This window comes from Ptiloglossa arizonensis, chromosome 8, assembly GCF_051014685.1.
Source record: "Ptiloglossa arizonensis isolate GNS036 chromosome 8, iyPtiAriz1_principal, whole genome shotgun sequence".
NCBI classification, from domain to species: domain Eukaryota; kingdom Metazoa; phylum Arthropoda; class Insecta; order Hymenoptera; family Colletidae; genus Ptiloglossa; species Ptiloglossa arizonensis.
Window position 1 is genome coordinate 15,840,517 of NC_135055.1, and position 27,993 is coordinate 15,868,509.

The 27,993-nt window shown below is 36.8% G+C and overlaps 2 protein-coding genes and 1 long non-coding RNA gene across 3 annotated transcripts in view; 1 reads left to right on the forward strand and 2 right to left on the reverse strand.

Annotated features, from left to right (window-relative positions):
- Window positions 1-27,993, forward strand: part of LOC143150182 (terminal nucleotidyltransferase 5C) — a 201,829-nt gene that overhangs the window by 23,313 nt on the left and 150,523 nt on the right. The gene's annotated exons all lie outside the window — the stretch shown is intronic.
- LOC143150274 (uncharacterized) lies at window positions 8,829-10,129 on the reverse strand. The gene is made up of 2 exons (XR_012993010.1): window positions 9,911-10,129; window positions 8,829-9,598 (listed from the first exon to the last, which is right to left on the reverse strand). It is a non-coding gene; the product is annotated as an uncharacterized LOC143150274 (long non-coding RNA).
- On the reverse strand, window positions 26,195-26,854 carry LOC143150711 (uncharacterized). The gene is made up of 2 exons (XM_076319157.1): window positions 26,690-26,854; window positions 26,195-26,592 (listed from the first exon to the last, which is right to left on the reverse strand). Exons 1-2 carry the CDS (start codon window positions 26,723-26,725, stop codon window positions 26,260-26,262), a joined length of 369 nt encoding a protein of 122 aa, XP_076175272.1. The 5' UTR covers window positions 26,726-26,854; the 3' UTR covers window positions 26,195-26,259.

A 27,993-nucleotide genomic window follows, 5' to 3' on the forward strand; every position in this document is an offset into this window, starting at 1 on the left:
ACGTTACACCTGTTTCGGGCGTTTCTTTTCCAGACATTGTATCTTCCCTCTTCCGGATCTTCGTACAGTGTCTTGCAAAGTTTTGGTACAAGTATCTGACTTCAGGTACCTAGTAACGCTGTAGTAAAAATCAGGGGACAATTGGTACACGGTGGATTCGAATATTTGGTGTGTTTATAGTAGAGTGTCGTACAAAGTTTGGGTACCAGTGTCTGACTTCAGGTACCTAGTAACGCTGTAGTAAATATCAGGGGACAATTGGTACACAGTGGAATATTTAATAATATTTGGTGTGTTTATAGTAGAGTGTCGTACAAAGTTTGAATACCAGTGTCTGACTTCAGGTACCTAGTAACGCTGTAGTAAAAATCAGGGGACAATTGGTACACGGTGGATTCGAATATTTGGTGTGTTTATAGTAGAGTGTCGTACAAAGTTTGGGTACCAGTGTCTGACTTCAGGTACCTAGTAACGCTGCAATAAAAATCAGGGGACAATTGGTCCACGGTGGATTCGAATATTCGATAATATTTGGTGTGTTTATAGTAGAGTGTCGTACAAAATTCGGGTACTAGTGTGTGACTTCAGGTACCTGCTAACGCTGCAGTAAATATCAGGGGACAATTGGTACACGGTGGATTCGAATATTCGGTAATATTTGGTGTGTTTATAGTAGAGTGTCGTACAAAGTCTGGGTACTAGTGTCTGATTTCAGGTACCTGCTAACGCTGTAGTAAAAATTAGGGGACAATTGGTACACCGTGGATTCGAATATTCAATAATATTTGGTGTGTTTATAGCACAGTGTCTTACAACGTTCAGGTACCAGTATCTGACTCCAGGTACCTGATAACGGTATAGTAAAACTCAGGGAACAATTGGTACACGGTGGATTCGAATATTCGATAATTTCAATAATATTTGATGTTTCTATACTACAGTGTCTTACAAAATTTGGGTACTAGTACCTGACATCAGGCACTTGGTAACATTATAGTAAGGATCAGGGGTCAATCGGCACACGGTGGAATATGTAATAATAGTCGGTGTGTTTATAGTGCAGTGCCTTGTGCAAAATGTAAATACCAATACCTGACTTCAGGTACCTGGTAACTTTTCTTGTTATTTTCGCGGAGTGTTGTACAGTGACCTTAAGCTCACATTTCGTGAAACATCCTGTACGGTCGGTGCCAGGGTAAATGGAACGAAATGAATGAACGTATCCGTAACGGAATTCAATGCTCTTTCGTTGCACTTTTAAAACTGCATTTTTCGTTACACCCATCGGTACAGTTTTTTCCATTTGAACTGCATCGAACGGTTGCATCGTAGTTGTTCTCCATTCATTCACGATGCATTCATACGTATCGAGTTCCTCTTTCTTCTAATCAATAGGTATCGTTACGTAAGTATAACGGAGGTTTTTGGTTTTCGCGCGGTATTATTGCCGGTATGGTTCTATTTATGGATCAAGGTCTCGCCAACGATTCGCACGTTCCATAATGCGAACTTACCATGTCAAACCAGGTTGACTCGTCAAAAATTTAGGCTCGCATTAGTGTAGAGTCATGGACGTAATATTTTCTGGTAAACGCTCGTGACCCTTTTTTCTTTTTTCGCATCGAAGCAATCAACGATAGCCTTAAAGTTCGTCGTTTAATTTGCAGAGATGAAAAAATAACCAATATGCGTCTCGATCCTTGTTCTATTTTTTCAATCGTCTTTCGAGCTTCTTTTTCTTTCGCAAAACACATTCGTGTGTTTCCAAGGTGAGATATATTCGGTCGTGTGCTACATTTTCTCTTGTATGTTCAAGATATCTTAGGAATACAACTAAAAAAAAAAAATAGATTGTACGTGCAAAAAGAGGTAAAAAATGTGGAATAAGATATTTTCGTACGCGTCATTGTACGCGAGAAAAATAATTTATTGGTGCGTTGAATGAGATATTGAGCTTGTATAAAAAGAACGAGTTAGCAACGAAATAGTGGTTTTGTGTATCAAAAGTTGGCAACAGTGCAAGAGGGAGACGAACCGGTGTTAATCATTTTTGGGAGAAACAAGTGATTGTAAAAGTAGGAAAGAAAGATTTAATTTAAGTGCAATTACAAATCAAAATATATAATATTGTTAGAAGTACATGGAAGACTAAATATTCTCTTTCTTTATCAAATTTCAAGCAATGTTTCTATCCTCGAAAACGTTCATTGAAAAATTAACCCAATGTCTCCAAAGTAACTAAATTGTTTTACATTTAGTAACTTTCTAAATTTAATTTGCGAGAAAAAATATTCCACGTCGTCAATTTTTTCAAAACGAATAAATTATAATTTTCAAACCCTTCGGTCCTCCAATAACCATCTTGTATAATAACTCTTATCGATACATATGCTCCGAATGGAAAAATTCTATTAGACAGTTTCGATTTATTTTTGCAACTATTATTACTTCACTCTTATTTCAAATTTTTTATTTTCGCATTCGTGAAACCGTTTCGCGCCTCTCCGTATTAATTTACGTAATAAATTCAATCGAATACGTAAATTTTAACAACGAACATTCAACAACCCGTACACACTACTCGCACTTACGTTCAATTGCTTCGCGAAGTGTCTGAAAAGTGAAAAGAAAAATTCAGAAAGCGAGAATTCGTAGTTTTATTACGAGCTTAAATCATTTCAAGGAATGAATTAACAGTGTAAGATCTTAAACATTCGGTAAATGTTTAACACGCCGCGTAACAGACAAGTTTATCGCTCTCGTGGAAGCAGCTTTGTAAAATGCTAATCGTAATCGCGGATGCTTTTAGGATTGAATAATAGCGTAGATAAAAAGTGATCGAACCGGGAGAATCTTGTAAGAGTAGAAAGGAATCAGGAAGTTAGTGTTTCGTATTCGAAGGAGAATCGGAGGTATTATAGTGTCTCTCGTAAATCATGTATCATCATCGTTTGCGGCTTGTACCGCTGTTTTTCTCTGAATGTGAAAATTAATTGTACATTTCACGCAGAGTCCTTAACATAAATTCTCGTCAGTTTTTCATTCATCATCGCGTTAATTCAAGTACATAATAAATTTCCAAGCAACGATGAAATCTTCCCGACAGTAGCGTATAGTCTTCGATTGTTGAACGGTGCGTGGTTTAATACAAAAAAGTAATTTCGTCGGTGAACCCTGTGTTACGTTTATTGCACGATTCATTATTTATCTTTTCCTAAATAATCGTGGATTAATTCCCTCGTAGACGTTGAGTACGGATAAATTATCGCTTCGTAATAACTTTTTCGCGAACATTTACGATTTCGTTTGATGTTCACGATGCGTTATAATCGAACGCGATTTATGGTGGACAAGTAAACATTTTCACGTAGCGAATAGACGGTGAAATACTCCCGCGAACCGATGAGTCGAATTCGATCGATTAATCAAACACGTATAGACCACTGCGGATTCGATAATAATCGCCTTACCACAAGTTTATCGCTGTTCAATTAAAACCCGTTTAATCTCGACCATTGTGACAAAGGTCGATCGAATTACGTTTCGATGTATTTGGAAATACTTAGGTTTAATTTTGGATTTAACTCGTGCGTGTTAAATTTTAGATCACTGTTTCTGGGACAATTTCTCGAATCGGGGTCTTATTTCTTTATTTATTATATTAACAGAGGTGACCGATTTAGAATATACGAAGAAAAAATACCGATTAGTTAACCAGTAAGTGGTAAAACAGAGTCTGGCGAACCCTAGGGAATTTTGTTATTGTCAAAAATTTAATTTATTAAGTTTTGTAATAAATTAATGAGAGCAATTCACAATGTCAGATTTGTTTTTCTTCAAAACGTCTATAAATATTTGAATAATTGCACTGGGTCTTATATACTTCACGTTAAGAGTTACAGTATGGGTTTAGGATTTTTTATGTACTTGTTATATATATTTGGTGTAGTTATGTGACATTTTCGGATATTTGGACGGTTAATTGAACTTCCAGAATATCGTACAATTGACGATAAAATGGAATCAAAGGTAATAGGTAATCTTTCATCATTGATAAGTCTGTTATCGCTTTGCGTGAAATGTCAAGTCTCGGATAAATGCGTTATTAAATTATATTTCTTTCAATGTTTTTCGTTCATCGTTTCTGAAACTCTACACGATTCTCTCGACGCTGTACTCAAGACAGACTCTTTGCGCTGAACATAATTTCTTAGCTTAGCTCTCGAATTATCTACCGGATAACCTCGACGACCTAAAGTAAATAGTGAAAATTGTGGTTGAAAATTTGACGACAAATATCGTTACGTCGCCGCGCGTCCTCTTATGCAACGGATCGTTGTTTTCAAAAGCTAACTTTCGTTCGTGCAAACACGGTTGAACTTTCGAACACGTTAAAAGTCACAACACCATGGCAACTTCGCTAACCCTGACACGTGTTCGAAATATAATAACTTTGGTCCGCCTCCGTTAGATTCTTCGCCGAGCGAAAAATCTCTCGACGGTTACAAAACTTGCAACAGTACCTTGACAAACGTACGACACAAAATAATTTCAGTTCCTTGTATGTTCACTAATCGTCGAGGAGAACCTATTCTTCGCGTCACGCGTATCATTGTATCCAAACAATACCGTACAAATCGAAATGAAAAACGATCGTTCGGTTCGTTGGTTAACACGTCGCGAAGAGGACAATCTCGATCGTGTCGCCTCTACCCTAAGAGTCCCTGCTTTCGATCAGCGACTTTCACGAGTCCGGTCGAAAATCAAGAGGTCGCTGGAACCTCGCCAACCGAGCCGATAAATCGTTCCCGGTTAAGGAAAGGAAATCATCGAACGAAGCGCGGCGATCGTTACGCCCGGAGGCGCTCGACGAGTGAAAATACCATGCAGAAATTCCGCGTCCCTTTCATCGAAGCTCCAATCATCCTCGCGCGTTACCTGGCCGGTGGTGTCGCGCGCGAGCGTGTCCGCGAGCACGTAAAAGTGGTCGCAAGAAAGTAAAACGCGGCGCGGGGTGTGTGTGGGGGGTGAGAGTGGGGTGAGAGTGGGGTGAGAGTGGGGTGGGGGGCACGCAGAAACGTTTTCTTCTCCACGGTTACGCAACCGACGCGACCGGGACACACGTAGGCTAATCTGGCATCGGAGATAATGCTACGACGATATCGAATTCACGCTACGTGAATCCACGTTGGAAGGTGGACGCGAATGTGTAACGCGGCTGAAACCGATCGAGGCTCTCCGACCAATTTCCAAGCTGCTGGATTCATCACTCTCGCCTGGCGTGTACGGAGACTCGTGAAAGGCCGCGCGGATCGGGTTGGCTAATCGCAGACGATTTTTTTGCGCGACGGGTTTTGAAATAGGCAACGCCACGGGGCGAGCGCAGACAAAGCTGCCCGGAGATGGAAGGAAAAAAATAACGAAAGGGTTAGAGCGCTCTTTTCGTCGGGTGGGGAAGGGTGAGAGATACCCTTCTTTGATTTCGATGCACTTTCGCGGAACGGTCGCTAGCAGGTTTCGAAATGTTCGATGTGGATGAAATTGGCGATCAGTGTTTGGAAGATGTTCAACTCGTTTTGGTGAATGGGAATTATTTATGTGGTATTTGGCGTTGTAGCCTGGTGGGAATATCGTCAACGAATTGGCGAGATTCTGACGATTAAAATGAGCCCAAACACGACCCTATTCGGAGTACTTTTAATTTTTTGCGTGGTTTAATGATTTTTGAAAATGACTCGGGTGACTCGAGTTACGTTTAGTTGAAAGTAGACGATTAGCGCGACGGATCTGGTTCGATGGTAGTTTTAACGAATCGGTGAGAGTCTAATGACGAAATTAAGCCAAACACGACCCTATTCGGAGTACCTTTAGTTTTGCGTGGTTGAATGATTTTTGAAAATGACTCGAGTACGGTTAAATTAAAAGTTGTCGGAATGGGGTCGTGTTTGGACTTGTTTTTATCGGAAGAACACGAGCAATTTATCGATAGTACTCTCGAGAAGATACAACGGAAAATATAAAAAATTTTAATTTTCAATTGGCGGATATAGTCTTGAACAAGGTCCTTCCTTCTTTCAAAGTAGAATATTTCCAGTCTACTGTCCCCATCGGAGTGTATACAGTGAGAACTGCTTTTTCGGGAATTTTTATTCCAACTTTTTCTCTAGAACCTTTTACAAAAGGCTCGTGACTGTTTCCACCCACTCGATTAAAAGCATGAAAATGTTTCACGGGATACTAGAAGTCGAATAGTTTCTCAAATTCTGGAGTCGATTGTTTAACGGAATGAATTTTCGTTGAGACGTTGGGTCCGAGGATCTATGAAATTGTAGCCCCATCGTGTCCCCGGAATGTTGATCGAATTTATTTATTTCTTTGTTTGGTAGCAGAGATTACGTGAAAGTAATCGAAGAGCGACGAGCAAACGAAATTTCATTCGACAGTGTAATTGAGTTCCGGGGGTTTCGAGGTCGTTACAAAACCGCTTTTCATCGCTGTAAGTAAATAACATCGGCTTTCCTTCGGTAAACGTCGTCGAAGAAAAAGTAATTATTTTGCTAACGCAAAGACAATAATGTCCCGTGCATTTACGCGAGCCGCAAAATTGACACGGAAAACAGGGAAGAGGAAACGAGAACCCGTAAATTTTTCACTCCGAATATTGACGAACATGGCTGCCGATTAATGGCCACCGTATTGCGGTAAAATCTATTAATTACAGGGAATCGATAAGCTTGACATTTCCAGCCTGTTGCTTGTCGTAATTATTTCATGGATTTTCCGATCCTCCTGTTTATCTTGTACGAATGGTAATCGGCGCGAGCTGTGTGCAGCGGTACTCAATGAAAAATCTGCCTCTCTACTCGTAATCGTTCGAGAATTATTTATCGAACAAGTAGTGTTCCTTGAGCACTTGCATTCCAGCGGCTGTGTAATCACGATTTATACTCGACGCGTTTAATATTTAATTCCGAGTCGATTAATCAGTACAACGAAGAATGGAAGAGAATTCAGTTAAACGCGAAACTCCCGCGAAAGAAAAAAAAAAAAAAACACATAGGAAACGAGAATAAGCATCGTCAACTTTGTTTCCAGTGGTAATTTAAGCGAAAGTTTAAAATTCTCGCGACATTTAATTTTACACGGTTTGCAATGTCCTCCGATTTACAACAATTGGGAAATGTTCTGCAAAAATTTCGTATCGAGTTTTTTGTCAATCTTATGCTTCGTTTCTGTTCGAATAAATATGCGGACAAGAATACTTTACGCACGACATGAAAATATCCTGGCTCGTGTTATCCTTTCATAGGATGTATCCTAATGCGTGGGAGTAACATCGTGAACCGAGCACGCAAAATTAATAACCAAGTTTTATGGAATCTTAATTTGTCGCATTAATTCTGCTTACAATATGCTGGCGTACTATGTTCGGACTTACAGAATGTGCTCGAAGCTAAGAATACTCGTCGAGTTCTTTGTATTCGAATATTCGAGCAAGTCGGTGAATACGATTCGAATCCTTTTCGAATACACGACTATTCAAGTAGTACTCGAACACTTGATCATTCGAATACTTGACCATTCGAATACTATTCGAATACTTGACTACTCGAATACTATTAGAATACTTGATCATTCGAATACTTGACCATTCGAATACTATTCGAATACTTGACCATTCAAATACTATTCGAACACTTGACCATTCGAATACTATTCGAAAACTTGACCATTCAAATACTATTCGAATACCTGATTATTCGAATACTATTCGAATACTATCCGAATACTTGACCATTCGAATACTATTCGAACACTTGACAATTCGAATACTATTAGAATACTTAATCATTCAAATACCATTCGAATACTTGCCTATTGATCCAGTTCCTGTATACTCGAAGTATTCGAATAGTATTACGTGAGCATATTATAGTATTATATATCTTATAGTTTTTACGTGGAACGTTTTCTCTTTAACTCTGTTCGTATTTAAGACATTTTATTCGTTATTTGAGAGTATTTGAGTATTCGAAATTTACGAGTCGTGTTACTCGAATACCGAATATACGAATATTAAATTATTCGAATACTCCTGGTAGTAACTTACAGTAACCACCTTTGTATCTAATACAAAACTGAACTGTCTTATCACTGATTCAAAAATTGCTGGTGTTCGAACACGTTTGCAATTTTCTTTGGCACACCGAGTATGTCAACGTTATCTATTGATTGATATACAGTGTACACTGTAGGTCACGCTACGAGTTAAAATTCAGAGGATTTAAGTTCAACGATACAGACAACCAGGTGGCAGGACTTCGGGGATGACGTACATGAGATAGCTTAGACGTTGATTGTATAATCAGTAGGTACACTGTTGATGCTTATACAAGTGTGACATGTTCCAGTATGCAAAACGTTTGCAAACTATATATAAAATACATCGCATAATGCGCAAAATACGTACGTGTATCTGCCACATCGAAACGAAAAGTAAACCGAATAAAAGATTAATAAGAGGTTTTTCACAAAAATTCAAATTAAATTTATTTAACGGTTAATCAACGATAACGACCATCTTGTTCGATGACTTTTTCATGTTAGCAAATGTTTTCGAGTAAATGTTAAACAAACGTTGTATCAGAAATAGGATCTTCTTTGCATGAATGCAAATATATACGATGTAAGCGGAAAATGTATAAAATGTACATAAAATAGGGTACAAATTATACAGAATATATGCACTGATGTGCGAAACATATGCAGAATATGCAAATTAAAATACGCGTTATTGGAGTCGTTCAGGATAATAACGAATATCTAAGTTTGATTTTTCTAACATTGATTTATTATAACGTACAGTAGCCTAAACGTTCATGGTTTAAATAATGAGCTAGGATAATTGAATTCGTAAAGTTTGTATGATTTTTTTTTGTAATTAAACGTACAATCAATTTTACTCGTAAAAGAGTATAATAATTTTATCCAGTACACAAAAAGTGTTGTGTTCCAAGTATAATCGTTTATGATACACTTGGCTCGCATTATCGATAAAAACTTTCACGTAAAATAAACTACGTTTACACGAACCACATATTTCTTTCAAATACAAACAGTACATTTTTACTTCGAACGACGAGACACACCTAAAAATAATTTTTTCTTTAACCATCGTTTCTTAAATACGTAAAAAAATTCCTCTTAAATTCGTTGAATTTTTTCCCCATTGTTAATTATCATTTTTCGCTCCTCTGGTGCCTACAGTCGAACTCTAAATACATATCTACTAAAACAAACCGCACATTTGTACGCAAGAACAAATACAAAGTACTGTATAGTTAACAATTTCCAAATTCGAACGCGTTGAAAAGGTTGTGGCAAAGAAACATTTCACAACTTTCTCGTACGCGTAATTTCGCAAAAGTTGCAACATTCTGGCACCTCGACGCTTGTCGAAAATATAATAATAATTTAATCTACCTCCGTTAGGTCGTCGACAGTCTCCTTTCTCACGATCCCATAATCCCCTCATCCTGATCTGTCTTTCTCCCTAGAATACTCGACCACATAGTTTCTTCGAAAGATCTGTGCATTTCTTAAATCAAAAAAGAAACATATTCAATCTACTATAACTCTTTGTTATCCCACGTTATAATATTTCATAATTTCTTTTATTATAGAAATTATCAAGCACCCTCATAATGATTAGAAAGTATAATACAAAGGCTACAGTAAAAACATTTAATCTCTAATTAATATTTCTTCGACCCTTTCGAGGCTTACGAAACTCAAGACAGGTAGTACAAAAATCGTTCACTTCTTTCATAATTATTAATTCTGTTTCTGGTAAATAATACAAAAATATACTTTCTCAATATTTAATAACGAACAATACGGTATCGTTCACCATTTCCAAAATTCCATGTTCATTTGTTCCAGGTTCGTTGGAAGGTTTCCTCGATACTGACTGCCCTAGCAGGCTTCTGCCCTGTGGTACAAAAATCGTTCACTTCTTTCATAATTATTAATTCTGTATCTGGTAGACAATACAAAAATATACTTTCTCAATATTTAATAACGAACGTATCGTTCACCATTTCCAAAATTCCATGTTCGCGTTGTTCCAGGTTCGTTGGAAGGTTTCCTCGATACTGACTGCTCTAGCAGGCTTCTGCCCTGGGTAGAGAGTCCCCCACTTAGATAAGCCGTGCATCTATCCTGTTTCACCTGAGTAAAATCGAAGCCCACTCTATCGGGTCGTGAGTTAAGTGTCCCCCCACCACTCTACTTCTTATCGACGTAGAAAAGCTTCGGGCCGATTCTAAAGTGGTTCGGAAAAGTTCGAGATCGAATCTCGTTTGCAAATTGCACACGCAAACGTTTCCCATTAATTTGCGGCGAATCCATTAATCTGTTTCCATTAATTTGCCCCTGCCGAGGAAGTAATTAGCCCGGTAGGGTACGAGATCCTTTGTCTATCCTTTGAGCGCGACGCGGAGGAGTATAATTAGCCGCGTAAACAGGTTTCGTTTCTTTTTTTTTTATTCTTTTTTTTTAAATAGTCCTCCACTCTCTCCCTCTCCTCGTCCTTTTCTTTATTCCTTTTCGTTCTCTCCGCTTTCACGGGTGGCCTGAACGCGCGTACCGTGCAGAGTCGGCGCTGTTAAGTACATTGTGATACTTTTGTACGACAAGCCTCTCTTGGATCTGTCCAACGTCGCGGGAGAAACAGAGAGAGAGAGAGAGAGGGAGACAGTTGAAACCAGGCCTGCACCAATCCCCGGGAGATAATTCTCAAAGCATATTATACGAAATATCAAGGCCTTGCCTTTCTACGGTTAGCGTACGTACGCGTTTGAGTACGCGCGGCACTGCACGTGAACACGCCGCACGCAATAGAACGCGACGCGCTCGCGTGTGGCGAATCGATTTACACGCCCACGGCGATCCGAACCACGAATTCACCAGATTGGACGTTTTCTGCGCGGTGTTCACTCGTGACGGTCGTTGCTCGCTGGAATTTTACCCAATTTTTACCAAGTGATACACGTATTGTTTTCATCGAGGAGAAATACGTTGGAGATTTTTCTTCATTTTCTTTTTTTTGCAATTTCGAACGCGTTTGCCAGGTTGGGTGACGTTCGGGGAGGTTTGTGACTGTCTATGATTGTTCGAGATCGAACGTTCGGACCATTGATCGTTGGTTCGATGTTGGAGGAATTTTTCTGAGCTTTCATATCGACATATTTTTCAAGTAGAATTTTCTCGTACCTTGGAGAGGTTTGTGACAGTCTCCGATTGTTTGAGATTGAATGTTCGGACCATTGATCGTTGGTTCGATGTTGGAGGAATTTTTCTGAGCCTTCAAGTCGACATATTTTTCAAGTAGAATTTTCTCGTACCTTGGAGAGGTTTGTGACAGTCTCCGATTGTTTGAGATTGAATGTTCGGACCATTGATCGTTGGTTCGATGTTGGAGGAATTTTTCTGAGCCTTCAAGTCGACATATTTTTCAAGTAGAATTTTCTCGTACCTTGGAAAGGTTTGTGACAGTTTCCGATTGTTTGAGACGGAATGTTTCGAAGATTGATGATTAATTCAATATCGAAGAAATATTACCGAGATTCAACTTCAGATGACACTTCAGATTTATACATACACACTTCTAAACTCCTTCTGTTTTATTAACTTCCCATGTTCTTCGTTTCATTATCATAACCAATCGTAATTCTCCAACACAAACCAACCACATTCAACACACAACTTTACAAGTACTCGTTACCTCGAGTTCCATTCTTCCTCCCACATTTCTCGCAAAATATTCCATACGTGGAACAAACCTGTAGCATTGGAATATTATCAAAACGTATCATCGTTAATACCAAACTCTCTTGACAAGGTTTCGGAAATATTTTGTCCCGGGATACCACGTTGGAGAAGCCAATTTACAGGATTCTGCAATTTCCTTCGCTCGTGAACAACCCCGGGTTGGTTGTCCAACCGAAAAGAAGTGAAAACGAAGAAAAAAAGAAATAAAATAGGAAAAAAAGAAAATGTCGTTGCGTGTGTCGACTTATCGGTTCACCGAGCGCATGTGGACTACGTTGCGTAAGCGAGCGGAGACAAGCAAAGTTATTCCGTTCAATGATCAATTTGTCGTACGGGCGTGCGCTGGCAATGCACCCCGTGCACGGTTACGGCTGTATTTGGAGCGAATCTCGAAATGGTTCGCGATAACGACGCGATTTTCAACTTAACCGCTCAATCGCCTCCGTCAATACCAAATAGCTCCGGTAAGAGACTGTCGGCGTTCGATTCGAATCGATCGGGTCAGGTATCGATGAGAAAAAATTGCCACGATCGTATTTTCGCGCGAGCTAATCGAGATCAAAAGGGAGCGATCACGAGGGAAATTTTTTAAATTTTAACCGATCCTTTGATTTATATTACAAAATTCGAATTAAACACTTTTACGATGGATTCGATTTTGGTAAAGACGATTCTACTTTGAATCACGATTGTATTTTCACTCGCGCGAGCTAATCGAGATCAAAAGGGAGCGATCACGATGGAAATTTTTCAAATTTTAACCGATCCTTTGATTTATATACAAAATTCGAATTAAACACTTTTACGATGGATCTCGATTTTGGTAAAGACGATTCTATTTTGAATTACGATTGTATTTTAACTCAATCGAGATCAAAAGGGAGCGATCACGATGGAAATTTTCCAGATTTTAACCGATCCTTTGATTTATATACAAAATTCGAATTAAACACTTTTACGATGGATTCGATTATGTTAAAGACGATTCTATTTTGAATCACGATTGTATTTTCACTCAATCGAGATTAAAAGGGAGCGATCCTAATGGAAATTCTCCAGATTTTAACCGATCCTTTCATTTATATTACAAAATTCGAATTGAACACTTGGATAATAGATCTCTATCAAGATAAATATTTCTAAATATTGCTTTCGCCGTGTACTCCTCCGCGATTAATTTCCCATCTGTTTGATACAACGTACGTCGAGTTTCAGACTAATCGGTTCGACGTTTGAAAAATAGCGCGAAATTCAAATCGACCGGTGACGATTGGGACACTCCGTACAATAACCGAGGGAAGGGTAGAAACGAACAAAAACGGACAGAAAGAAAAAGAGAGAAAAAAGATACGAAGTTCCAAACCCTGTTTTCAAGGAATCGATTTGTTTCGCGAGCAAATAATTTCGCAACGATGCGTACCGTGACCCGTTGTCCCGCGAATTCGCGCGTGAAGAGTCCGAGAAACGTGCAATCGGATCGGTGGCGCGTTTATCGCGGAATTTTCGACGCCTCCGGTCTCGCAAACAACCGAACGACAACGTATAATCGAGACGGTGCTCGCCACGTTACTGGTGGCCTGGACGTATGAAAAATATTTGTCGGCGTTCAGATAGAACGAGTGTTTTCGGACGAAAGGGGCCACGATACCTCGTGCCCGCTCACGAGACAATCGCGTGCCACTCGTCGCGAGCGATCGATACTCGAGCGCGAAGTGTTATGGAGTTCCACCGCGGGGAACGATAACCGAACGTTTCGGTACCCGTGGCGTCTATTTTATCGAAACTTCCCTGAACAATAACAGAGATTCGCACGTAATTCAATAACGAAGAGAACAGCACGCAAAATACGAGCAGAGAAAAATAGTTATCTGTTCAACGAGCGAAGAATAATGGAGGAACGATACAAGATTAAGAATCTCGCCAAGACGGTAGTTGCAATCTGAATTATTCGAGAAAGGGTACGAACGATAATTGTCTCGGAGTGGAGGTAAGGATAATGGTTATCTGTGCGTGTTTCGGGGAATAATAAACAATTTTTAAGTGAAAAGTTGCAATCTGAATTGTTCGAACAAAAAATACAAATGTAAAATATTGACCTCGAGCAGAGATGGAGAAAGTACTTATCTGTACAAGTTGCGAAGAATAATAAAGAACTTTGGGAGATAAAGTTGCAATTTGAGTCGAGTGAAAAAGATGTGTAAATGTAAAATATAGCCCTCGAGCAGAGATGGGTAGAATACTTATCTATGTGTACAAGCAGCAAAGAATAATAAAGAACTTTTAAGCAAAAGTTTTCCATCTGAGTTATTCGATCAAATTGTTGCAAATACAACAATATGATTCTGCCCGTCTCTGTTCTCGAGTTACACGATTATGTGCGTGTATTTAAATGTGAACTAGAGTTATCGTTCCATAAAGCAGGAGATATGGTTCTGTTTAACTTTCATTAACTTTTCGAACTGGGTAAAATTGGTGTTAGTTTTGCATTGGTACTTATTAAGAATAAATAACAACCAGTTGAATATTATTTGGTAATCTCGAACAAACAAACTTCTGTCTCAAACGGTGCTTATTGTAAACACGACTAGAGATTGCGAAAAGAAAAAGATGCAAAAAAATTGCATTCTTTTTTAAAACTAATATGTATTGTAGAGAGGAAGAAAGATTGCTCTTGGAAAAAATTTCACTTCGTATTGGGTCAGACGTTATAAACGGTCCTTGTAAGGTGAATAATTTAGCAATAAATCAACGAATCTCCCTTATTTTACTAAACAAAATTTTCTTCTTCTAATAAACAAGGTTCTCTTATACTTGAATTTAATGAAATAAACGAAAGCTCGATTGAATTGCATCCTATTACATTTCACCATTAGTGTGAATAGCGTTTAAAAATTTATCTGACTTCACCTATTCGAATTTTGACGACCTGTTGTACGTTTAATAAATAATCTATGAAATGACGCTCGCGATAAGACCAATTTCGTCACGAATGCACGTCACATTTCATTGATAGTAAAAATTTTTTAACTAACGTAATCTTGCATCAATGAATGAAATTAAAATACACTATCTTGCAACACCATTACCATAATCGAAGTTCCGTGCACGTTCGATCGACAGCTGCATCCAGTTACGTTAAACGGTTATCGAATAATTATTTATTTATCGATTTATCACACGAGTAAAAAATATGAAAGTATAAAAGTATTATCAAAGATGTATCTTGGTACTTGTTTCGTTGGATTATTTTTCTCCATTTTCGTTTCTCTTCATTATTATTTACTCTACAACTATTGCAAAAATATTTAATAAATATCAAAAGCACACCGAGGTATGATTAGGTAATTATAATTTTAAATATATATATAATGTCCATTTTGTACACCGTAAAAGCTTTTAAATAGTCGTAAGATGTTGCTGAGAGTATACGTTTCTTTAAAAACAAAAGTATCATTTTTAAATTCATTTTCAAACATCGAACAACCGGTAGTTTCGAACTGTTAGTAATAATTTGATAATCCTCTGTACAATTTCACGTACTTTGAAGTGAAATGACGAGCATCGGGATCATCTTTCACAATTTTTATCAAAACGAGTACCGGATTATTTCCCATGGTTTTTATTTGATTTTCATTCAATGTTTTATCGCTTCTATTGAAAAACCTTTTATCTCCATATTCTTTCGTGATACCGACGCTGAACTCGCGAGACACGAAGAGAAATTTAAAAAAAAAAAAGAAACGACAAAAATAAAGAAAAATAATCCTCTTCATTGCGAGTTTCGTACACGAAATTTCCTGCCGGCTGTTAATTGTCGACGATAGTTAAAAACAATTTCGTCATTGTACTCGCTAAAAATAGGGATCAACGAAGGCGGAGTTTGTTCAACTCGTGAAAAATGGCCCTGATACGAGCACATTATTTCTTTTCGCGCCTAATCGTGCCGTAAATAAACTATCGTTAACCGGCTGGATAAAGACGTAGCGAAGATCCACCACTGTGTTCGTTAATTAAACGATACTTCACAAATTGGCTCATCGATAAGCCCCCGAAGTATAACGCGAAGTGAAATTCGAGCGTAAGAAAATTACGGCAAAACAAGCGTCATTAAAAGGAGATACATTATTTCTGGCTAATCGGTTATCGGGGCCAGCCTAAAACAATAAATACTATAGATGTTGGATAAATTCACGGTCGAGTCGTTAACGTTACTCGAATAAACACGATACGATGATCGAACACTCGTCCACTTCGATTCAGAAATTTCTGTACGATACTCGAGATTCGTTACACATTTTCAACGGAGAGTTGTTTTTTTATTTTTTTATTTTGACTCGGTGAAAGTTAAAATTTTCTTGTCACGTTGTCGCTATTTACCGGTTTGCATTTCAATAGATTTCGAGCGCCTCGATACCAGCTAATACGTTTCTTTTATGCCTGCGTGTTCTTAGATACGTGTACATTTACGACACGATAAGTTTTACGAGCCACGCAAATAAAATAAAATTTTTGTTGACAGCGAACCGACTCGCGCCACTTACAAAATAAACTTTTTCAAGTTTCGCGTAACTCCCGGCGGATAATTTGCGGGGATACCGGGAACCGTTCGTTGGGAATCGTTCGAGCATGAATATTCATTGATTTTTGAACGAAATTTTTCCGACCTTCCTCGAGGAACATACACTAAAAACTGTATCGCGTAAATCGAAATAAATGATAAAGAAAGTGCAATGGAAAAGACGCCTAGAATGTTTTCCAGTAGTGCAAGTTATAAAGTGAGAGGATAAAATAAACTACAATTAGAAGCAAAGAAATACCCGAATAATTTAATTTCTATTCGAACACGAATGATTATTGATTTTTATGTGAAACTTTTACGACCTAACTCGAGGAACATGAACTGAAAATTGTATCGTACGAGTCGAAAGAAACGATAAAGAAAGTGTGATAAAAGAAGTTACGTTACGTTTGTTCTAACAATAGAGTACACGACGAAATAAAAAATTGTAAATTGAATTACGATCAAGGGGAAAGGAGTATTAATTTAATTCGATTTCGCGCGAAAGAAACGCGGGAAAGAATGCAGTTGAATTTTTCTCCGAGCAGCTTCGAAATTTCAATTCTATTTACAATTCGTTATAATGGTAAACATCGAAGTTCTGTGACTCCAATTTAAAGCACACTGCATATTGGTTTGTCCCTGTTTTCGCCCTTTTATTTGGCAAAGGACGAATTCCTTTTAATCCCTTTAACTGGACCCTCAGAGCCACGTGTTCCGCGTGGATTACAGAACATGCGGGAGATGTAATCGAGTTTAATTACAAGGAAACGATGTGGATGCGTGGGCGTTGGTTTGGCACGGTGGTTTATGTCGTTAGCCAGAGATAGCAACAGAGCCACGAATCTTCCGATAAATTGGCAAACAGCTAAAGGTGTGTTGTTTATCCAACGACGAAAAGAACACTGTCGAACGATTGTTACGCATTGCGCGTGAAATCTGCAACCGTGTAATTAATCGAACGATAACCTGCATTCGAAAATACGAGACCTGTTTGTCGAGAAGTAATTTCGAACGATCGAGTTTCAAGTGTACAAATCCAACGAACTATACGTTTTGAAAAATGTAATTATTTTTTAGATGAATGAAGACACGAACGATAGTAATTTTAATCTTCTTAAATAGAAGCATTGGTGCACGTGAAAAAATATTGTTTACGAGAATTGAATGATAATTTACATTCGAAGATGCGAGACATGTTTGTGAAGTAATTTCGATCGATCGAGTTTCAAGTGTACAAATCCAACGAACTATACGTTTTGAAAAATGTAATTATTTTTTAGATGAATGAAGACACGAACGATAGTAATTTTAATCTTCTTAAATAGAAGCATTGGTGCACGTGAAAAAATATGAAGATTATTTACGAGAATTGAACGATAATTTGCATTCGAAAATGCGAGACATGGTTGTAAAGTAATTTCGATCGATCGAGTTTCAAGTGTACAAATCCAACGAACTATACGTTTTGAAAAATGTGATTATTTTTTACATAAATGAAGATAGGAACGATAGTAATTTTAATCTTCTTAAATAGAAGCATTGGTGCACGTGAAAAAATATGAAGATTGTTTACGAGAATTGAACGATAATTTGCATTCGAAAATGCGAGACATGGTTGTAAAGTAATTTCGATCGATCGAGTTTCAATGTACGAATCTTCAGTGTAGCGAAATATATGCTTTGAAAATGTAATTAATTTTTTGTACAAATGAACCGACAGTAATTTTAATCTTTCTTAAATGGAGCCTTTGGTGCACGTGAAAAAATACGATTGTTTACGAGAATCGAACGATAATCTGCATTCGAAGACGTGGGATCAGTTGGTCGATTAAAAGTAATTTCGATCGATCGAGTTTGGGTATACAAATCTACCGATGTGTTTTTCTGAAAATTTAATCAACTCTTACGCAAACACAGACACGAACGATTGCAGTGTTAACTTTCTTCAACAGAAGCTGTATTCCACGTAAAAGGAATATCAGGATTATTTACGAGATTGATTGTTTACCAGAACGAATCGAACGATAATCTGTACTTGAAGATTTGCGACAAACCCGTCGATTAAAAATAATTATGATCGATGAAGCATCGGTACACAAATTTTCCAATATACGTATATTTCTTTTCTTATCCTTGCACGTAAAACGAGCAACAAGATTGTTTGCAAGACATATACAAAAACAATTGGAAAGCAAAACGATTCGAACTATAACCCATGTTTGAAAATTTCAAATCAATTTATCGATCGAGAATAATTTTCAAAATTAAAAATTGAATTTACAGAAGAAAACAAAAATAGCAAAATTGTTCAATTAAAAAATGCTCCAAAAATAATGACGTTTCCGAGTTAGCATCGGTGAAAGAAAAACGAGCTCGTTCATAATGAATCATGAATTTTTTATTTAGTTTCCACCATTACATTGTCATATTTCATACTAGTAAACGTTCCATGATTTATTCGATTTTTATGCGAAAGAGTAATTAAAGTCCGCGTTTAGCGCGCGATAAATAATTCATTTGTCGTATAATTACATTTATTTATATAATTATGGTATCGTCGTGGGTCGCAGAGGTACGGAAAATTATGCAAATTAGTTCAAATGGAAAAACGATAGTTTTCGCAACGTCGCGGTTATATACGGATAATACACTCGTACGAATGAGCTTTAATAGCAATCGAATGATTTGTGGATCTTGAATAATTTCCCAAGATTACCATCACGGAATGAAGTTCGATTAGGTAACGAGCCGAGTTTAATAACCACTAATCGGTCATTATTTCTGCGATTATTGTATCGTTAAAACGCGTTGAGATTTCGATTGTTAAACCATTACCGAACACGACCAATACCACGGCCACCGTAAATTAATTAACACATCGTATTCGTCCATTAGCTTTCGCGCGATACGAGTTCAACGTGTAATTCATTTTTACTCGATCGAATTTTCTCGCAACGAGGCACCTGAACAACAATCATTTGTATTATTTGTTCAACGCTTCGTTTGTACGTAATTCGGTCGTTTCCTCGCGAGAAATAATTCTTCCCCGAGTTTATTGTGAAAAATAATACACAATTACGATCCGAGCGAAAAGTGCATCTATTATTGCACCTGTAGTTGCACAACACGTGCACGACGTTTCGACAAGTATTGCACGCGGTCGCTACGAGGACAAATATTGTTCATCTGGTAAATGGTTCGAGTTAATTGCATTTACAAAGCGATCCTTAAACGCAGACCGAGTAAACAAGAAATAATCTACATGGCTAAAATTCGGTTTACGCGCGTTCGCTTCCCATCTTTCGTTGTTAATCGCGCGCTCTCTAAATTCTCTTGCACGTCCACGATACCGGGGAAGAGGGGGGAAGAAAAATTAATAATCGAGTAATAATCTCTACGCGAATTGGCGAACCTGTCTTCGAGTTGTAGAAACTTTTTTCGAAGATAAAATCGCTCGAGGAACGACAACTTACGAATTTCTCTAAGACAGAATAGTGTTCGAAATTGAAAATTGAATCTACAAAAGAAAAACAAAAAAAAATAGCGAAATGTTGCGATTTTTTCAATTTTGTATTCAACAGTTTCAATATCGAGGTAGAGTATCGACTTCTTTCGATACTTGTTCGAGGATATCGTGTGCGATGGAAAGGTGGACGGATATAAATAAAGTAGATGTGAATGAATAAATTATTATAGTAGCGTGTCTGTAAAGGCATTGGAGTAAAGTAAAAATATTGGAAAGATTGTCGAGTAAGTTTCATTCTACGTCGAGTTGTTTCAATAGAAAACTATAAACGTACAAGTATAATTAAAATATTAAAAAAAATTGTGTACAAACATATAAAAAATATTGGAAAAATAATTGACTATTTTAATACAAAATTGTGAACCAACGACTCGAAAAAATTGTAATTAAACATTGGAAAGGAATGGTAGCAGCGAAAACAATGACGTAGGATTGGAAAAGATAAGATAGTCAGTTTTACGTAAAGTGAAGAAGGTAAGAGTGTCACTTTTACGTAAAGTGACAAATTGTGCGCAATGTGAGTCAATTTATGGATTAGAAAAATTATTTACACGCGTCATCTGTCAAGTATCTTTATCGATTTGCTCCCGAGAAGAAACGATACGCTTTGACGAATCCGAGGGAAACAATAAAATGTATGTTTGACGACGTGTGACAGGAATATTCGTATTTTGTCTCTTTCGACGAGCAGATTTGAAAATTCGATGCAGCCGGACGTTTCCAGAACACGAGAGACGTACGTAACGTGTCAGTTTCCAGGAAACGCGATATAACATCGTGTCACAACTGATTGATTAGATAGGAGGTAACGTGAGAGCTAGGTCAGTGATAAGGGAGACCCCTGGTTGCAGGAGAGTGACTGTTTGGATGTTGACTGACACTTGTTGCTAGAGCGGTATAATAACCTTTGAATTCCAAAGCGGATACGTGCGAGAGACGAGGATCTTAAATTGTGTTTTACATTAATTTCATTCCAGTATCGATCATACGAACGAGACAATGTTTAAAAATTTCACAGTAACTCAGTGAATGAGTTGGCCAACTCATAAAAATTCATTTGATTCGTGTTCTGTACACAAAGTGAGAAACATATTGATTTTTGAATATTAGATGTGAAAACGTTAAGAAAAGAATCTATGTGTGTATTCATTGATTTTTATACATTAGTGTAAAATATTGAGAAAATATTGATTTTCAAATATGAAATTGTCAGGTGTTTAGGTTTCGAATCGTTGAAAATATTCTGACAGGGAGTAATTGCTAAAAATGTGCGAACAATGTGAATAAATATTGAATAAATCGATAACAGTTTTCTTTTCAGAATTTTTCTTCGTTTCGAACAAACTGATATAAATTTCATTCGTTCGGAGCCAGAACAGTGTGTTGTTTGTTCGTTTAAATGTAAAATTATGTTGTATTTCTCGGTTGGTTTAATATACGATCGAATAAAGCGTATCGTGATAAAGGTGAATTGGATTAAATATAATTATTTCACGCAATCTCAATTATTCAATTGTTATCATCACCACTAATCACTATTACTTCTATTGTTTGAGAGGTAACGGAACAACAATTCTCGTTCAAATTCAATTATTGAGTCTATATGAATTCACACACTGTTCACGTTCTCCCCGCTAATAATGTTTATTTTATATTAATTTCATTCCAGTATCGATCATACGAACGTGACAATGTTTAAAAATTTCACAGTAACTCAGTGAATGAGTTGCTCAACGCAAAAATTCATTTGGTTCGTGTTCTGTACTCAAAGTGAAAAAAATACTAATTTTCAAATATTAGATATGAAAACATTAAGAAAAGAATCTATACGTGTATGCATTAATTTTTATACATTAATAGAAAATATTGAGAAAATATTGATTTCCAACTATTAATATGAAATATCAAGGAGAAAGTATTAATAGTCGAACACTGATACAAAATATTAAGAAGAAAATATCAATTTTTAAATATTACTATAAAATACTGAGATATGAAAGTAAATCGATAAATTTTGATAAATCGTCGATAAATATTCATTCTCGAGTCAGAAGATATTCCAAGAATATTCCAATATCGATTCGAAATTTCTTTCTCAATTCATCACCGAAACGAGTGATCCGCTATTAATTTCCCTAGGTATACTCATTTTCTAAAATTTACCAGGCTTGTCGAGAAAATCTGTGTTCGTCCACGTATGAAAGATGCATTCATTACGATACGTACCGTGCACCAGTAGAACCGATCGGTTCGTTTGACTCGTGCCCGATGCTTTCGGGGTTACATTTTGATTTCGGAATTTTATCATCGATCTTATCGTTGCTAATGCCTCGCGCTCGGACACGCGTAACCGACATCGAGACCCTCGTGAATAATCGCTCGGCGATATCTCGTCGCTATAAATAAAATCAGAAGACCGTTTAGCCGCTAGATTTTCGCGGTCAACAGAGTTCATTCGGCGTGTCGGCATCTGTCGTGTTAGAATCTCGCGCGTCTTGTCTACCATGATAAATTCCAGCACCGAGTCAACAGTCTAGAGTTACCCCGCAATGTAACAAGGAATGATCCCCTGAGTTGGAAATTCAACAAATTCTGAATCTTTAGGGAGGTGTAGAGCATACATTCTATATATATGTAAATACGTATCTGGTAATTTTTTAGCTTGTATTTACATATAAGTAGATATGTATAAGGTAATTTTTTAGCTTGTATTTACATATAAGTAGATATGTATAAGGTAATTTTTTAAACTATATCTATATATGTAGATGTTTATCAGGAAATTTTTTGTTGTTGTTCAAATCAATTCAAGGGGTGGAAATTAATCCTCGAATATTCTTCTAGGTTATTTTTTCTTATCTTGTTATAACTTGGAAAGTGTACAAAAGTTCCTCTGTTTATAAATTTAATTCAATTGTTCGAGAACCTTGAGAAATTATTTATCGTACGATGAATTTAGTTTTGAGAAGTAACGTTTATTCTAAATACTTCTTTTTTTCTATGGATTCACCCCTTGATATATGAACGTGTATTTTTGAATCACCTTGTACACGATGGAGAGAGATTTATTCTCGAAAATCGCTAATTGAGACGTATGCGATAATTGTCACTGATTTTGTCACCGGGATAACCGAAATATATGTTTGATCGTTCTCTGTTATTTAAATCTTGAATTATTTTTCATCCACGCGCTCTGAAATATTTATTCACCGGATTTATTCTTCGTCGTCACTCGCGATTGTAAGATAATTTATAAATCAACGTGTTAAAGGAGGAGAGGAAAAAGAAATTTGAATGAAGATTTAATATACAACACTGTTACTTATCAGATAATTGAATCGTAACTCCGTTGAAGAAATCAAAGTTTAAACATCGCGCGATTACATAAGATTTATTGTTTCACTCTTGGAAGACATTGCTCGACGAAAATATTGATTTCTTTGCAAATCTTCCTTGTTTAAGGGAACTTGAAAAGTGTTCCACTATCGCGGTATTGCAGATTAATTTTAACGATAGGAAATGGTAAATATAGCCGTAAAATTATAATGCAAAATTTCCGAATAACGTTCAATGCGACGAATTATTATCTACGAATAACGACTCGTTAAATAGCATCCGATAATATCTACATTTGTTATTTACTTGTTTTCAACGTAACTTAACGATCGACAAGCTGGAAATAGAGTTTGTTATCAAGAACAGAAAAAGAAATTATTACGAATCGAACGATTTACACGATCAATGGTAATTTCTATTTAACTTGCATTAAACAAAGAAAACTACGAGTCATTGTTTGCACAATATTAGTCTATATATTAAACTTTAAACGTTTCCGAATTTTTCTTGCACGAATTTGAAAATGTGAATTGTAATAAATAACTGTGTTCTTGATTCGTTGCTCTATATGTACACACATTTTTTTTCAAAGTAATAACACCAATAGAGTTATTCTTTTCAATATAAATGTTTATTTTAATTTGTTCTCCAAGTACAAGGAGTAAATTACAATACAAACTACTACAAGAAAGTGAAAATTATAACGAATAATTAAACGTACACAGTGCACGCGTATCTTTGATACGAAATATAAACATTCCAGTTATTTAGGAAAGTCACGAATCCCTTAAAACAATACCAAGTCAAAATATTAATTGTCCAACTATACGTAACCGTTAAAACAATTTTCACATTATCGTTTACAGTCCACTTGTTAGAAGAATTGAAATATTCATCGTCGAACATAAATTCGAAAGCACTTTCCCCCTAAATTATAATCGACGGCTCGTTTCATGTTTTATTACGCCAGAGTTTTGCATAAGTACACGATAGTATCCTAAAGGTTCGTCGATCGATCAACTATCGCGTCGTTGGAAATATAAATTAGTATTTTCTGGATAGGAACTTTCTAGAATAAGCGAAGACGACAGTGCCGTTTCAGTTAGGCTCCCGCCAAACGTATTTCAATGGAGCGACTTGTAACGGTTGTCTCGTATCTTTTCATTGACAACATCGATCAAACTTTTCCTTTCGGTTATCGCGTCGTGTCTCGAGTCGCAACGTGTCTGCGATTGAAGTCACGTCGTCGTTCTCGAGAACTCTGTCGAGACCTTTGGACACTTTCTATGCGACGATCATCGTTACCAACGGCCGTCTCGTGGCGATTTTCGTCGAATATTCCGAAATTTTCAATGTTGATCGTACGATCTTCGGTAAGACAATAGTCAGAATGTGGACAGGTTCGTGGAACTTGAAACAGAGTGGAAAAAGTATCCCACAATATAGTCAATTTTGTGGAATTCGAATCAGAGTGAAAAAAGTATCCCACAATATAGTCAACTTTGTGGAATTCGAATCAGAGTGGAAAAAGTATCCCACAATATAGTCAATTTTGTAGAATTCGAGTCAGAGTGAAAAAAGTATCCCACAATATAGTCAATTTTGTGGAACTTGAATTAAATTGGAAAAAGGATCCAACAATATGGACAAGTTTGTGGAATTCGAATCAGAGTGGAAAAAGTATCCCACAATATAGTCAATTTTGTGGAACTGGAATTAAATTGGGAAAAGGATCCAACAATTTTGTGAAGTTCGAATCATAGTGAGAAAAGTATCCCACAATATAGTCAATTTTGTGGAATTCGAATTAAAAAGTATCCGACAATTTGGACAATTTTATGGAATTCGAATCAGACTGGGAAATGTACCCCAGAATATAGTCAATTTTGTGGAATTCGAATTCAATTGGGCAAAGTATCCCACAATACAGTCAATTTTGTGGAATTCAAATCAAAGTGGAAAAAGTATCTCAGAATATGCAAAATTTTGTGAAAATTATCCCACAATATAGTCAATTTTGTGGAATTCGAATTCAATTGGGAAAAGTATCCCACAATACAGTCAATTTTGTGGAATTCAAATCAGAGTGGAAAAAGTATCTCAGAACATGCAAAATTTTGTGAAAATTATCCCACAATATAGTCAATTTTGTGGATTCGAATTTAATTGGGAAAAGTATCCCACAATATAGTCAATTTTGTGGAACTTGAATTAAATTGGGAAAAGGATCCAACAATATGGACAATTTTGTGGAATTCAAATTAAATTGGGAAAAGTATCCCACAATATAGTCAATTTTGTGGAATTCGAATCAGAGTGGGAAAAGTACTCCAGCGTATGAACAAATCGCGATTAGATCTAACCCCCACCACAGTTTGTGTTCCTTTGATTCGAACGATCGTTTCCAAGTATACACACTTGTGAAAAACAAAACTCATTGCTATAGTCTAGATCGTATCTCGTTCTCTACATGTTCAGACTCGAAAAATACTTTATTTTGCAATTCTCGATGATTAATTATCTCGCTGGCTTGTCAATCGTTACGTTACACTGGAAACTAGTAAATAGAAAACAGATTTTATCAGAGGCAACTTAATAAATCATTACTCGTAGATAACACATCGTTGCATTAAACACTCAGAAATGTTGCATTTCAGTCTGTAGCTGTATTTACTATTTGTTATTCGTTATTATTAGAACACTCTGACATTAAATTCATTCGAATCAATTCCAAGAACAAATTCTCCACTCGTGATTCGCGTATCGATAATCTCAATTTTCGAACACTAAGCAAGGAACTATAGTATTTTATAACCACGATGAAATTTTCACATAAAAGAATTTCCACATAACAAAATCATTACGTAACAGAGTTTTCACACAACAGAATGTTCGGGTACTAGAATTTTTACATAATAAAATGTTCACATAATAGAGTTTTCACATAACAGAATGTTCACATAATACAATTTTCGCGTAACAGAACGTTCACATAATAAAACTTTCACGCAATACAATTTTCACACAACGAACTGTTCAATGTAACAGAATTTTCACGCGACATTTTTTTCGTCGAATAGAATCTTCGCATAATCGAATGTTCTTCGTATAATCTTGAATACCCAGAATGTAATCTAGACTCAGCCCAGACCACCGAATTGGTCAGCAGAATGTAATCGACAACGATTAAAATTTGGCGCTTGTTTTTTCCGATGTTTTCCTCCGTCGTCGACCGGATACTGCTTATCTTCGTTGGTCGTGTAACCGTTTCACTGTACACACGTGGCAATCTTGTTTTCCTTAACCGGTAAATTGAAAAACACATCGTCGAGCGAAGCTGTACAATAATGGTTATTAACGAAAAAAGATAGTTCCACGAGAGTCACGGATCGTTGAGGATCTCGTTTGTTTCTCTTTATTTTCAAATAAATTACCATTTGCTCCGCATCTGCCGTGCAAACGCAGAACATTTCTGTTACCGGGGTGTCGTTGTCGGTAAATTTTGTTTCTAAATATTGGTAAAGGTTTTAACACCTTACGACACCTCGAATCCCGGATCACACCTGTTTGCAGGTGAATCGTTGCACCCTTTCGTTGTCTTGAGAACACTGAGGACAAGAAACACGTATAAATTCAAGCTGAATCGTGTAAACATCGGTTGTACATCTTTCGAGGTTACGTTGAGCAGTGTTTCTTCACAGTAGCTCACGGAAATATTCGTACGCTCTGTGATAAAAAAAATTCCCCTAACTCGTATATTTGATTTCAATGAAAGTTTGTGTGAAATATACTGGGTCGCATGTGACAGAATTGATCGTGAATAATGGCGTAGAATACGTTGTAAATTGATTCGATAAATATTGAAGACCAAACAAACGAATATTCGCTAATGTGATAAATATTTGAAGGGAATAAGGTAAATATTTAATAATGTAACATATATCGAGGGAATAATAAAATAAATATTTCTCGATGCGATAAATATTAAAAGAAAGGTGGAATAAATATTTATGAAGGTGATAAATATTTAAAAAAGACAAAATAAACGTTTCGTTTGCGATAAAAACCACACGAATTTATGGACCTACCCAGTACATTGAACTCCACTTAGGTCTTATCATTTCGTGAAAGTCACTTCTCGGAAATAGAAATCACGGATCGTATGATTTTATCATTCGCCCAGCCCGCTTCGAACTCGCGAATTTTTCGCACATGTTCCGAGGATCGATCGAGAAGTTCGTAATATCGTTTCGTTGTTTCCGTTTCGAGTATTCGCCGTCGCTGATAAGATTCATTTCGCGATAATGGGATCGGAAAGTTCCAGAAATATAAAAAATTTGTGAAACGAATCGCGACCGAGATAAACTCGATCAGACAGAGTCCGACCGGTGGATCCGGGCGACGCAAGAAGAATCTTTGTAAAATACCAAGAATTGGTACATTAATAACCGTATCATTCTGAAAATAAATTACACAAACTCGTGAGGAACATTCGTGCCAAGTATCGAAGGAAAACGTTCGCGTGGACCAACGAAAAGGAATTACTTTGATACTTATCGTTTACTTTGAAGCGAGAAGCTGTCTGGTATCTTTAACGACGATCAATAATAATATTTTAACGATCACCGTTTCCACATCGTTCTTATTAATAAATCGTATCGTATGTGTCTTGGTATGCTTTACGTGTACACAAACTTTCGTTAAAATCGGACTTGTAGATTAGAGAAATTTATTTATC